Here is a 15,671-nt window from a genome sequence, read left to right on the forward strand (position 1 = left end):
CCCCACAGGCCCCCCGGGCGCGGCTGGCAGAAGGCCTGTCCCTGCCCGGCCCGGCCCGCTGCGCTTACGCCCAAGCTTCAGCGGCGCAGCCTCCCCCCTGCTCCCCCTCACGTCGGGCCAGTTGTGTCCCGGCCCGCCAAGCCCTTGAGGCACTAGGACGCGCCGCGGACATCTAAGTGCTGGTCTGAGGCTGGGAGAGGGGCTAACCCAAAGGGTTTCCGTCCCCCTTCCTATCTCCCCTCGTCGCTGGTCAGCCCTCACCTCACGGACGGCTAAGCCGGGCCCTCCCGCCCGGGCTCGCCCCTCCCAGGCTCCCGGCCTGCGGCCCTGTATTACAGGGTCAATCAAGCCTTTCGTACCGACACATCGCGGGACGCTGCGCCCTGCTTGGGAAGTGTGGCGCCGACACTCAGTGCCCGCGAAAACTCACAGAAAAGCACCCAGCCACTTGACTGGGAGGGAAGGCTGAATTCTGGTTCCTACTCTGAAGGCTGGTAGAACTGCATGAACAAGTCAGCCTAACTCTGCCTACATACGGTATTGGGAGCTTAGTCACTTAACCCAGGGCTATGCATTCCACTCCAGACATTAAACATATTAACACCGGATGTCATCACCTGTGCTTTTGTGCATTTAGCTCCAACTACCTACATGGGAACAGTCATGTGGTTCTTCAATCTAGAAAAGGGTGTAATAATGAAAGGTGGTGCTAGATAAATTCAGACATAGACTAAAATAGGGCTGGAAAGGATCTCAGGAAGGTCATCTAGCCCAGTTTCTCAATCCATGGCTCACAACCCAAAGTGTGTTGCAAGAATATATGAAATGGTTGTGAACAAACTTAAAAAATGGATCAACAAACTTAAAAAAATGGATTGTCCTTTGAAGGACAAAAATGTGGGAAACAGTGGCTTTTCCCTTGCAGCCTGTCAGAGTTCCCCCTATACCCTCCCCCCAACACACACATCCCTGCCCGACACACCCATCCCCTCCTCCACACACGGGGACTGGGGCCTGGCGGCAGAAGGTCAGGAGCGAGGGGCAATAGGTTGAGACTGGCCATCGATGTTTACAAATGGGTCCTGCTACAAGAACGGCTGAGAACCACTGATCTAGTCCAACCACTTGCCAACTTTAGGACCATCTAAACCAGTGGTTCCTAATTTTTTTTGTACCAGGACCCATTTGTACACACCAATGGCCAGTCCCAACCCAATGACCCTCACTCCCAGCTCACTGCCCCCAGGCCCCTAGTATGTGGGGCAGAGGGGCCTGAGGCATGGGGGGCCCCAACCAGCCCCTCACAGGCTGGACCTTTGCCAGCCTGAAAGGGAAAAGCCAAGTTTCCCAAATTTTTCTCCTTGAAATCAAAATACACTTTTCAAGTTTTATCCATCTTAAAAATTTGTTTGTGGTCCTTTCCTTTATTGTGACCCACTTTTGGGTCATGACTCATGGGCTGAGAAATACTGATCTAAGCTACCCCAGGTAAGTGTTTGTCTAACTTGTACTTACAAACTGCCAGTGAAGAAGAAGATTCCACACCCTCTTAAGTAATCTGCTCCAATTCTTTAACTCCTCAAAGATAGAAAGTTCTTCCTAAATTTCCTCTGCTGCAATTCAATGCAATTCAAGATTATTTCTTCTCATCCTATCAACTGTGGACAGAGAAAAGAGTTAATCATCCACTTTATAACTACCCTTTTTGTATTCAGAGATATCAAACCTCTCCCCCATATTTTTCCCCCAGGCTAAATAGCTTAATTTCTTCCAACCTTTCCCTGTATGTCATGTTTTCTGAACTTCAATAACTTATTTGTTTTTGTTTCCTTTGAATTCTTCTTAATTAATCCACATATTTATTGAAGTGCAGTCTCCAAAATTAGACACAATACTACACAGAAGAGGCCCCACCAGTGCTGAATAGAGATAATACCAGTATGCTATTGTGGGGTGGTTTTTTATGGGTGGGGTTTTTTGGGTGTTTTTTTGTGTGGTGCAACAGTACCATGCAGCTAACTCGCATTTAGCCTGCAAATATAAATATTTAACAGTGAGGGTAATTAGCTACCAGAAGAACTTGCTAAAGATTGTGGTGAACTCTCCTTCACTAGAAATCTTTAAATGAACATTGAAAGATGTTTAAAAGATACTTCAAGTCCAAGGTGGTGTTTATTCAGGGAAGTCCTATGGCCTGTATTTCATGTAAGATAAGACCAGATGAACATTGGTCCTTCCTGGCTTAATAATCAATGAATCTAGGGTGCAAAGAGTTAATATAAATAAATATTAAATATTGACTTTGGCTAAAATCTTAGACTCGATTGGTGCATTAACAAGCAAACAGATTAATTAAAATCTGTTACCAACTGCAGAGGGCTGCCACCACCCAAAATCTTCCATACATTGCTAACTAGGTCAAAAGAAGCTCTCCATGTGACTCTTCTTACTTCTAACTACCAATTGATTGTTCAGTGTAGGTTTCCCAGTCCTATTTACAACTCATCTTTAAAGAAGTTGGTAATAGGATTAATCCATCGTTTTTCCATTCATCCTAAATTTGTCACATGCAAAGATGTTTGTCAGTGATACAAGAAGTTAAATTACCTATATCACAAGTAACCATTGTGCTTTGGAAAACAAACCAGCTATTCCTATTCCCTTCCCCCTCCACCCTCCTGTCTCCCTTCCCCTGACTACATTCATTCCCCCTTCCTCCCCCATATCCTGTCTGTCACCTACTGACCACCTCAATTTACATTTTAAACTGACTGGCTTTCTTGCATATGTACCGCCCTCTGGCTGCTTTACTCCATTCAGGAAGAGCACAGACCGTCTGCAGATGCTTCCTCAGCCTGACGAAGGATGTTTGTGCCCAAAAGCTTGCTAAGAAGATTTTTTCCAACTATTTGAGCTGGTTTAATAAAAGAGATCAGATTTACCCAAATAACTTTGTCTGCCTATGTCATTAGACCAACAAGGTTATAGCCTACACCCCTGAAATTTTGCCTGTAACATTCTCCAGGAAATTGTGATTAGTTACTCATGACATAATCAGAAATTGCTGATTTCAAGAAGGTTAAGAGGTGCCTTAATCATGGTCCATAAGTAGTTACATAGGGAAGACCACATTTTAATGTATTCAGGTGCCTAGGAAGGCAGATAAACACATGGAACTGTATAATGGGATTTTGGAGCCAGATTGAAAAACAGATACAGGCACCTGAAGTGGGACCTGGGGATGTAAAGTCCACCCAAGCCTACGAGTGAAATCTTAAAAAACCCTTTCCTAAGGTAATAAGCACAAAAAGTCAATAGTTACCTGAGGTTTTACATACAGGATACCTACCTTTCTACACCAAATTCCGACACAAACGTCATCAAGATCTGCAAGCTTCATTTGCTCATCTATTTCCCTCAGAGAGGACTGATCCAGCAGATGTGTTCAGACCATGTATATCAGATACCAACAGCATCAGCTTCAACTTTTATTAAAAACAATACCCCAAACAGTGATGCCTTCCTCCCTTCCCTAGATAATGGCTTAATGGTCAGAACAGTAGACCTAGAAGTGGAAGACGTCAGTGAAAGGGGGTGAAACTCACATCTTCCATCTCTCAGAACTGCATCCTAACCACCAGACTATCAGCTAGGTGAGAGTGAGGGTACTCACCATCCCTTGTTGAAACTGTTTCACCATGAAGGAGACAAAGATTGATCGAGTTGGGGAAGAAGAAGAGAGGGGGCAGAGAACAGCTGCCCTGTGATTAGGGCACTCACATCAGAGGGGCAGTTTGGAGTTCCTGCTTCTGCTCCAAGGACTGTATTTTAGCCAATTGCTGTTTACTATACAATTGATTACCTGGTACAGTTGGCTGATTTTTCACTAAATGGGGCTGTGTTTTTGTGACTAGTTTGTGATATTGTCACTGCCTTAGCCACAACAGACAGGATTTTGCACAGAAAACCGTTTTTTCCCATTAAGCAACTGTAATTAAACCACATTTGAATCTGGGAAAACAGCAGCTATGTCATAGGCCCCGGACAGGACATAGAATGGTGGCAGGGCATATACATGGAGTGGTAGCAGTAATTAACACACAAGACTGCGTGCAATGGTTATTCTGTGGTACAAACAACTAAGAACAGGCTCAACTGACTAGACAGACAGTTTGGGAAATTCTGTCTACCGTGAAAACCTAGTACTAATGATACAGTATAAAGACAATTGTGGGCTAGGTTAGTGTACTGACAAGGGCAACACAGAGTTAGATGTCACAGTTAGAATGACGTTGAGAGCCAAGCATAACTATAGATGCTAAAATACATGGTTAAAAGTTGATATTATAAATAGGGCCTTGTGCATGAAAGATTCCTACTCCTGCCCTATAGCTTCTAAACTTACCAGAGCTTTGACTTTGCCTTTAGGCTGACTCAGAAACAACCTGATTCATTTTTGATTAATTACTGTTTACTATAGTGAAGAGTGTGTGTGGGGGGGGGGGAAGAGGGGGGAAGAGGAGGAATAGCCTTGTCCCAAGACTGCGTAAGCTGCAAAATCTGTCCCAAAGATAGTTACCTCTGGCTAAAGACTGGGTCTTTGTGCTCATACACAATCAGCACAAGAGTCTAGTCTTTACTAGGATGCTTCTGTACCACTATACTTTCAAAATAGTAATTAATTTAAAATTAAAAAAGACAAATGATACCAACCCCCACAACCTTGAACAAATAAAATTGCAAGAAAAACAGTCTAAGAATCATGATTAGAGTCCTCTTCTAACACCACTCTATTCATTCTTTCACGATGAAGTTTTGTTTTCAAGCAAATGAACTTCCTTCTAATTAGTTATTTAAATCCTTCACTCATCATACATAGAAATTATTCATACTTCCTTCTGGGCATGATTACATTTGAAGGTCTTATCTATTGTTAGTAAATACCCTGTTTTTCCCATGTTCTTTTGAAAACCAATATATATTATTAAAGACATCAAAGCTGTTCTATCAGAAGCACTGCTATGGGCAGTAGAACCACTTTCATGAATATGAAACTTACTAAATCTCCCAACAGGAGACACTTTGGGCATAACAATTATGTCAGAAAAACCAAGGAGGAAATTTTAAATACTAAAGCTAATGCAATGCAACAGTAAAATCAGGAGTAACTGCTTTGTGACACCATTAAGAGTTGAAAGAACAGCCATTTTGCTGCCTGGACTTCTTTCAGCAATTTTGCAGATGTGAATTGTCCACTGCTTTTGAGTGTGTTTCTGTGGCTATGGAAAGCAGGATTTGGCCCCCAATTATAAAACAGTCACAGAACATGGGACTGAAAAGAACCACTTAGTTCACGAAGCCCACACCTTCACAATTACAGACAGTATAATGCATGTAATGGGCATTATGTCTAGAAAGGTATATAACTTTCATCCCAGCCTTCCTTTCTCATGCACTAGGAGGCACAATACGTCTCATAATACCCGGTAATAAACTTACAACCTTTGTTACAAGCAGGACTATCCCTGTGGGGGGGGCAAATAGGGGCAGCTGCCCCAGGCCCCGCAGAGCTGGACAGAGAGGCCATGGCTTTAGTTTAGCCCACCTGCCCGCCTAGGAGGTTGGACAGCTCTTTGCCTGTTCCAGCCAGAAGTTCCGTCTGCCACCCGTCCCACCACATCTGGTGTGCCAGGGCTTTCACTCCCAAGCGTAAGTGTGCCATGGGATGGGGAGGGAGGCCCCATGCATGCTGCTTTGCCCTGGGCCCTGCACCCTGCTGAGATCATTGCTGACTGGGATGATCTAGCTGGGGATGATCCTGCAAGGGGTTGGACTAAATGACCTCCTGAGGTCTCTTCCTACCCTAATTTTCTATGATTCTATTGTTGTGCTATTTCTAACTTGCCAGATAAAAGATTCCATAGCCACCACATGTAGAAAATCTATGTCCATTTTAAAGGTTAGAACTTATGCCTGACCATGTCCTTTCAAATGTTATCCTTGACTTATGTTCTGTTTTTTTATTATTATTATTATTGGTTGGTTGATGATTTTATTTTATTTTATTTTTTTAACTGTTAGACCATTTGATCTTTAAAATGAACAACTTCTGTTACCTTGGTGCAATTCCAAATCCATCATAAACTTCAAACAAAGACAAAAAGGTTACTAATGTTTGCTATTTATTTCATTAAGTCAATAAAAAGTGCATAGTACAAGCCCTTTTTTCCCCAATCCAAGTACTCAATAAAAGATTAACAGGAAACCCTAAATGGCACAGACACAATTTTTGTTTGGCATGATTCAGACATTTTAAACCACCAATTTACATTATCACTTTTCCTTTTTCAAATATGAACATTACAAGGCTAGGTGATCAGCAGACACTGAGTAACACAACTTTTAATTTCAAAATAGTGGTGTTAAGCAGACTCTAAAAATACTACTGCTTTAACAAAGTTATAAACTAAAGTTATGAACTAAAGTATAACTGTAAAATCTCATCTTTCTTCATGTCACTAAAACATGTCTCTCTTAAGTAGCTGAGTTTAAAGTAATTAAATAAGCCATTGATCACATTCTAAAGCTTTTCATATCACAAATTTCTTTTACACTTCCTCAAAATTTACTGTGTACAATTTTGTAACCATGATAAATATTTCATCACATATTGTACAAATTATGGCTGCATTTTGCCCCTCTCAGTAATGTTGCTAGTACACAGTTCAGAGGACAGTTCCACAGATTACAATGGAACTGCTTGCTGACTCAAGTACTATTTAACATGAATAAAAGTGGCAAAATAAAATCATATGAATAAATTACTTTTACTTTAAGCAGTAATAATGACATGAAGTTCATATAGTGAAGAGAGTATCACAGAATTTTAAAAGATACATGTGGTGACATGGGATAGTGGCCTGGCTATGTACTAAAACATTTTACATAGATTTAAACATTTAAAATAGATTTGCAATGTTTCTCTTTTACATAGAAAATTTAAAACAGTATTCTCATAAGGGAAGTATATATGAATATAAAAACTTTTGGATAAACTTAGAAGAATTTAAAGAAAAAAAAGTGAGAGGAATTTTAAGAAAACCTGTTGATGAAATGCACACACAGATTAATAATTTTTCTGGTCATAATGTATAGAAAACACCGAGCCATAAATCTGCCAAAATCTTTGAACTGGGTGCACAAAGTTAACCTTCTAAATACATATTTAGGCACTTAAATATAAAGATTATGATTTTCAAAGGTTCTAAGTGCCTGCAAGTCTTACTGACTTCAACAGGCACCAGCATTGTTCTGTTTCTTTAAAATAAAGCCCCTTCTAGGTATATGCTTAACTATGGAAATGAAGCCCAATTTTATGCACCCAGATTTGAAGACCTTTGGCCATTTATTCTCAGGAAACTGCCAACATGGTAGATTGCATACTTTTGTGTTGGTTCAGTAAAGAAAAAGATGCCATATTACCTACCCTGTTCTAAAGTTCTCAAACAAAAATGCACAAGGAAGGCAAAAACTAGCACAGTTGGACTGGGTATCCCAATGAGATCCTTAGACAATATTTGTGGCCCAGAATGACATTAGTTAACATTAGGATAAGTTCTGTCAACTACTCTTCTGAATTTCCACTGTCTTCAGCATGTGGCATTAGTGTAATTAAGGGAATCTGGCCCAATATTATTTTACAAGTGCTCCCGACTATAGGTTGTGAACACATTGTTCCAGAGAAGTTCAATGGACAATCACTTGCATCAAATTATAGAAGTCTTTCTTCAGGTCCATGCTATATTTTTACAAGGAGGTTTGGCTGACCTGCTATTTATTTACCCTGAGGAAGAGAAACTTGTATCCGGTAACAAAAGGATCCAACAAGGTGCTCTTCTAAGGCTCTTTAATGCAAACCATTATTAATGTTAGGAGTCCTTTTGGCTACTCACATGAGTAAGACGACTTACGTGAGGAAAGGTTTACAGGATAAGGCCCTTAATTCTCCACAGATTGGTTTTACTGACCTTCATGGAAAGAAGCTTCACAGACAACTACTAACATAAAAGAACCTTGATGTTATCCTCATCAATTTTTTAACTGATCAAGAAAAATATACAATGTTACTTTTCTGTACATCTTTAAAATGTTCTTAAATTATTTAACGTATGTAAAAAACTCACTCTCATTAGGTAAAATGGAAGATGCACATATGCACATGTCCACGCAAGCAAGCATGAAAGGGAAAAGATATGCCCTAGATCTTATCCTTTGCTTTTTTTATTGTACAATCCAAATGCCAGTAAAAAAAAAGATCAAAACTTTAAGTATTTCTAAGTATATGTAGGTCAAAAGCAACTTATAAGTAAGTGGCATATTCCTGAAGGCAATTGTTCGGTATGTTTTCATTCTGTTAAACAGATAATGCATTGGGGCTAAAGACTGTTATGATAGTGATTAAGGTTATACCTAGGACAGAACATTGTTTAGGATAACTGTCATTTAATTTGTCATTTTATCAAGTCTGTAAAGAATTACTTCAGTTTTAGAGTTTAGTATATGGTTGTTCAAGTTTTAGTTGTCTTTAACAATATATGGAATTCTAAATCATCTCAGTGGCACATGCAATTCAGTGTTTGGAGATATAATATTTTGTTTTAATCCCTAATATTTAAGGCAAGGTTTTGACAGCAGTAACACTCATATGGACGTTAATTCCAGTAGATGATCTGTGCTTTGGCAAACAACTCTGAAAACTAGTTAAATTCAGTCCAAAGACTAAACAAAAGGCTGCTTTGAGCAGCAAGGTAAATATAAAATAATTTTATTTTTTTCCACCACAAAAAAAACTCAACTTAATTATTGCAACTAATAAAGTAACTTCCAAAAATAAGGGGGGGAGGGATGTGACTAAATCTGAAAAATAACCAATAAAATTCTATGAATATAAAAATGCACATGGATTTTAACTCTCTTTCAATTAAGGCCAGAAACCACTGCAAAGAAATTATGATCAGTGTAACAGAAAGAGAGTGGAATGTCCACAGTTACAACAACCACCAAAAGACCCCCTGTAGCTCCTCATCATTTATTCAATGGCAATAACATATAAAGCAAAAAATAACTTTAAAAGTGAAATAGCTACTAGCAGTTTATGGAAATAACATCTTGCTTTATGTAAATGCAAAAGGAAAACAGTATTGAGTGGGGTTTAGGAGTACTTCAGTCACTTTCGTTCATTTGGTCGTCCAAGATTTAGTTGCTGAACATTTCCGGTATTTTAAAGTTCTAATCCACAGGTGGGGCGGGTGGTTCTTGCCCCTAGTTGCATGAAAAAGAAAACAGTATTAGATTAGAAATGCCTGTCTACAAAGAATGACTTGCCAAAACAGTGGATAAAAGGAGATATGCTCTCCCTGCTTTTAAGGTTCTCCTCCATCTCTTTCAACATTTGAAACAAGCTCACAGCAGTAGCAATCTTCTTCTTACTAGAAGGTATTTTTCAGAGCCCAAGAGGATTCCCTCCCACAGTACTGTTTATTATTTTTCCCCCAGGATCCTGTGCTACCAGGACTGATCTTCCCAACAAGCTGAAGAAGGCCACTCCAAGTAAAGGCAGTTGAAAAGTATTACTGGAGTCCAGAGGATGTCATCACAGACACTCAATACTTATCTCTACTCTTCTGCACAGCAACTTCTATGGATTGTCTCAGTATTCTACTGTACTTTCAAATTGATTTTTTAAACATTAAATGTAGCACTAAAATAATGAAGTAAAAGTAGAGAAAACAGTTTGAGAAAACACCCTAATTAATGTAAGGCAGTATACTTTTAAGAGTTCATTATTATATTATTTCAGAGAACCTAGACATGAAGCACTTTAAGATACAAACAGACTTACGCTATGTGGACTGGCTGGCTTTCCAACTGTGTTGGATCCTCTTAGATTACTAGGTCTCAGCAAGAACAACACAAGTGCAATAACCACCCAGGCCATCATTATCATGGCAAAGCTGATGCTGTTGTCACCAGAGGAATTTGGTCCTGGCACTACAAGGAGAGAAGACTTTATTAAAAGAAGACATGAGAAAAAAGTCCTTTTATCAACATGAAGATGTAAACAAAGCATAACTCTCAAATAGAACTAAAAGAGGTTTTTGGTTCACAGCCATTAAATACTCAATCTGTTTGCCTTTAAAGAGGAATAGCTTATTGTAAGATTGAAGCTGTTTTCTACCTGCCTTCCTCTGCCCATAGCAAAAAAATGTCCTTTTTAGGGTAACATTGTAGTAAAATTCCTTGCACGTAGAATATTTCATGGGTGGGTGAGAAGCAGCATCCAGGAGTGCAACAGGCAGGTGGGTTCGGAAGGAGTGTCTAGGAGCTGGATGGGTGGGTGGGGCCAAGGCCAGGGCCAGGAATGTCTCGAGATTAAATCATGGCTCCGCCTCAGGTCCTGGCACGAGCCCTACACTGCCACCACCCTGGAATCCTGGCCCTGGCCCCACCTCCCCATTCCACTCCTTGATGCTGCTTTCCACCTACCTGCATCCCCATCCCGTCCCATCCGCCCAGCCAAGTATGCCCTGCCCATAGGGATCCCAAACCAGACTTCATGGAGACCCAACCCACCCAACTACTTCGTCTGGTGCCCCCAGACTGGTCTAGTAATCTACCACTTAGGGAGCTTTCGTGAGCTGCTGCAGGGGGAAGAGGTGCTGACTTGGTCTGCAACAGCTCACCAAAACTCCTTAAGTGCCTGCCCCCCCCGCTCAAATAATTGCCCACCCCTGTCCTAAGACCACAAAATAGGTATGGATGGAGATGTTTACCATTAATATGATACAAGGGGGAGAAGTGTGCAGCATGAATTAATGAAAAACAGAAGCTAGACAGTACTATACTAACATTCATAATAGGATCCCACTTTCAACACAACATGGCTGGGACTTCAGAATAGGTTCCTAAATCTGAAAAATTGGCCATGAAAGGACAGCTGGCCACCCTACCTGGGAGAGGGAAGTCCCTAAAGCCTCCTAAAGTTCTGGTTATTTAAAATTTGCAACATTTTTCTGGTGGAACATCATTTCAAATAATCAAGTTATGATCAACGGTGTCAATTGAAATGCTAAACCAGCATAGTTCGCTATTTACAGTGCTTATATGGCTCCCATCAAAACAGCATCTGAACACCTCACAATCCATATTATACTTATCCCCACCATACCTCTGCAATCAATATTTGAAAACCTGGAAGGATTTTATGGACTTCAGTTCCAGGAAACTGACTCAATCTGGTATTAAAAGATACAAAACAGACTGCCACTAGAAAACGCAGATTTGGACTCCTGCCCTCAGCCAAAACAGACAAACACGGTCTCTTCCTGGCCTGTATAGTCTTTTATGAGGAAGGCGTTGTGGCACTATATTAATGGTACAATTGTTTAAACAAAAAAAAAGCCAGTTGCATTATTAGTGTTTTAATGGCGAAGTTCTGGTTTGTACTCAAAGGGAATGAAAGTTTCTACAGAGCAATGCAGGGAGACAAACTTTCATAGCATGTCCCTGATATAATTTAATTGTACCTTGGTTTTGAAGTGTAGACAGAAAAGCCACATTTTACTCCTGTCCCCAAATCATGCTCAGCTCTGGAATTTTTCAGAGCTACAGCATACAGGTGCGTGTGTCCCTATATATACTGCAGGGTCAACTTAGGCTATGGGCTAAGGTCAGGGCACTGGTGGGTAGGGGATGGGATCAAACACAAATGAATCCTCAGGGCCCACCAATATACCTCTACGTAGCTTGCTTCTCTCTCCTTGCCTTACAGGAGGTGGTAGAAGAGTTGAGGCCAAGGGCACAGAGGAATGACAAGACACCATGCCAGCTGGAGCAAAGGACTGAACCAGCCCATAGGATGTTCTAAATTATTTTTGGGGTCACTGGTGCACCCAGTAATCCAAAGACTGGGAAAGCAGACTGACTGCTCACTGAAGCTGACCCAGCTTTAACTTGTGCTTTTCAAGTACACTTGTTGTTATTTCAAGAACAGTAACACCTGCAGCATTTAAGGACCTTTTTTCCTATAAAGCATTAATTTCAGTGGGTTCTCCCTTTTTGTTAGCTCCATAGCTTTGTAGTTCTTGTGTTCGCTGCTGGTACTCACCAGTCATGGCTCTTATGGCCTATTCTGTTGGGTACAGAGTACTTGGTTCATACTCACACAATCAACAAATCTGCTAGATGGATCAGCAAGTCTGCTACTTACACCATTTTGGTGTGCAGCATCCTGAAGAGCAATGTGGACAATTTCTTGGGTGAAAATATGATAAGCCTTCATCTTTACACAATCTTCCAGCCTGTATTTCATGCTGGGCCTATTTCTTCACAATTGAAGATTTTAGCTGAAAGATTTTTTGGACAGTTGTATAACCAAAATAACTATCTTAAATGCCTTTTGACCATTCCTTTGTCATAATAAGGGCTCAGCCTTCTGAATGAGGAAACGAGGCACGTGATACAAGGGGGTGCAGCTCATTGTAGCTAGACTTAATATTTGCCACTTTACAATTAGCAGGCCTGCTTCTCTCTCATGATCTGGTCTCTCATACTCTGTACAATGGTTAAAGAACTGAGTTTAGCAACTGTTCTTGAGCATTTTGTTGCTGAAGAAGGTTATAATACAACACATATGGATGGCATTTGGATGGCACCAAATATCCTAAAAATAAATTCGAACTCAGTCTAGACAAGAAATCAGTTGTCCTACCCTGGGTTTGGCTCCATTCCCACTGCCTAGTCAAACCATGCCAGATCCAATAACTGAATTTACATTGTGCTCCAGCATGGTAGTGTAATTTCATTCTTTTACAAATGCCCACATGCCTCAGTTAGGGAAGTGGTGCAATCTTTCATAATCTTTTACTCAGGAAACCTCTTAACAGAAGGAGGTAAGTTTTTCCTCTAAGTTACAGCCAATAGGGGAACAGGAAAGATGAGATGGAAACAAGTATTGGTAATATGTAAAAAACAGACAGCTGTTCCTATCCTTTATCCAATGGTATAACTAGGACAAGGCAAATGGGGCAACTGCCCCAGGCACCTAGTTAAAAGTGGGGGAGGGGGGCATTAAAAAAAACAAACAAAAGAACTGCTACTGCTGGCAGCTGCACGATTACAGTTGTGACTGTGGCACCACTTCCCCTGTGTCCCTATGCTTGCTGCCTTTTCCACGTATGAACTGCATCACCATTACCAAGATGTCACAGTATTTGGAGAAGATTACTCCAATTGAGAAAGAACAGACAGCTGAAATGGACAACATAATAGTTTTATGCTGGTGGGCAAAAGATGCAACCCCTGATTTAGGATGGTTTCTAGATGCTTTGCAGATGCTAAGCTGTCACACAGCAACACCTGTAACTCCTATCATTGTCAGTTTGCTAGGAGACTCCAGCTGCTCTAGCAGATGGTCACCTGGTCTCAATTATACATGCCTTTCACTATCTCTACTACACAAATGTGATATATTTGTACATGAAGTTCCCAGGGCTTAGGGAACTCCAGCTACGACAGAACACTGAACTTCCTCAGGAGCACAGACTACACTCAAGCTTGTTACGCCTCTGTTTCCATCGCTACCGGCTTTCCATTGCACACTGAGTCTAACTCAAGGTCTTTATGGGCAAAGCCTCAAGTGCCTTGTGCCCAGCATTCAAAACTCCACCTATTCTGCTCTGGGGTGAGGCCTAGGAGTCAATGTTTTTCTGCAGCAAAATGTGGACATTCTATTGAAAGGTAAAGCTCATTTTTGCAGGAGGCAGTTTTCTCAGGGGCTAGTCTAAGACTGAGGAATAAGCCCTCCCAAGAACTAAGCCTCGCCACTTCTTGTTTTAAGTGCAAGGCATGCTTCTTGGCCTGTTTTATTTAATATAGGACAGAGACAGGTACATTACAAACAAAACAAAACTCCTGAACTGCATTTGCTATTATTCCCCCAGGGAGAGAATGACAGAAAAAGACCCAATTGTAAGAGACAGATATTTGGTATGTCACTTAATGTACTACTGGAAAGCTGCTCCATACTCCAAAGATGAAGCTGATATAAGAACCTATACAGAAAAACACTGATCACTCCTGCCCTTTTAACTCAACTTAAAACAAATAAATGCCCGGTCTGGTCTTTTAAATTTTTTTTTATTAAGCCTAGCCACGCTGCTTCTGGATTTGCACAGTAAAGACATATTGCAGAGAAGAGGAGGAAAGGTATCAGTTTACTGAAAAGGAACACTCCACATGCAATTTCTTTTTTGCTCTACTACCTCCCAACAGAGAGGTCCTCTTCTTGGCCATTCAGCCTTGTTGTGGTTAACCTCTGTCTATCACAAGAGAACAAATGAACACTCTCCAACTCTTGCCTTCCCTTTTTAGCTGTCTTTCTAGTTCTTCCTGATCACTGACATAGGGGCAGGAAAAAGAAGTGAGGTATTCTGACAGTTAACCTGACAAGGCAGAGTACGTGATGGACGTTCAGGGATTAGTGCTTAGTTTGTCTAAAGCTGACAATCGTAATGGAAAGTACAAGAACTCAGAGATACAACAGGGAGGGAACTGGCAGATAAGCTTGCCTTGACTCTCACAGACAAATACAGCCCAAGATGAACAACAAATACAGATTTGTTCTAAAAAGCTTACTTAAGTGGAAACTAAGCAGGCATCATTTAAGAAATCGTCATCTATGACAGTTAACATTAAAAGTTTGTCCAGTGACTCAGAAGGGTACAGCCTAAAGGTCTAATATGTTAAGTCCAGTTCAAAACCCACATGAAATCTGGGCAACTTGTTATGGTTAACTTAAGGGTATTATTCAGACCTCCACACAGGCAAGCTCCAGTCAAATAAAGATGAAACAAGTCTCCCTGACACAGAGCAAACACAATTGACACTTAATTGCATCTGCTGAAAAAATTACAGCATTTCACATTTAAAGCCCCCACTTTCTACTTAGAATGAGAGTTGAGCTTAATCAAACTTCATTTCTAAAACTTTTTGAGATATCTTGAGCGCATCCATCATGGGTATAAGAAAGATAAACGATTGCATGTACATACACATAACTCTAACATTATACCCAGTTTCCCACAGGGCATCTTTAGCAGCTGGAACACAGTGAAAAAACCCAAACAAACCAGCTTATACCCCACTTTTCCCCATTTGTTCTTATTATGCAGTGTGTGTTGGAAACTGGCTACTACAGCAACACAGCACCATGTAATGATTCTTCCCATGCTGGATGAACCAACAGGCTGTTCTGGGTTACCAGCTGTTTTTCTAATATTTTTAACCAAACAGTATTATAATACAGAGATGGTTAAAAGAACTGAGCTCTAAAAAATAGTGAGCTGCTGTTGTAGGAACATGTTTTAAAGTATCCCACAACATCCTACAAGATGCTTGTAGCAGCGCAAGATCATTTAATAGACAGGACTGCAAATCATTTCTATTTTCTCTAAACTTTGAATTGCATGAATATCTTATTTGTCTAATGTAGAGATGTGGGAGCTCGATGCCGAATTATATAGGACTGAATTAAGCACAGGCTCAGACCTGTTCAATTTAAAACTTTTATTGTTTCACAAAGTCATAAACTAAAGGAGGTCTGTTGGTTCACG

The 15,671-nt window shown here is 40.6% G+C and overlaps 1 protein-coding gene across 1 annotated transcript in view; it reads right to left on the reverse strand.

Moving 5' to 3' along the window:
- Nucleotides 1–6,164: 6,164 nt before the first annotated feature.
- SMIM14 (small integral membrane protein 14) overlaps nt 6,165–15,671 on the reverse strand; it is a 58,818-nt gene continuing 49,311 nt past the window's right edge. The window contains exons 3-4 of the mRNA XM_019553272.1: nt 9,902–10,050; nt 6,165–9,321 (exon numbers count right to left, since the gene is read on the reverse strand). Of these exons, the coding sequence (XP_019408817.1) occupies nt 9,289–9,321; nt 9,902–10,050 (182 nt within the window). The 3' untranslated portion in view covers nt 6,165–9,288. The remainder of the gene's footprint in view (nt 9,322–9,901; nt 10,051–15,671) is intronic.

This window comes from Crocodylus porosus, unplaced genomic scaffold, assembly GCF_001723895.1.
Source record: "Crocodylus porosus isolate Cpor-Errol unplaced genomic scaffold, CroPor_comp1, whole genome shotgun sequence".
NCBI classification, from domain to species: domain Eukaryota; kingdom Metazoa; phylum Chordata; order Crocodylia; family Crocodylidae; genus Crocodylus; species Crocodylus porosus.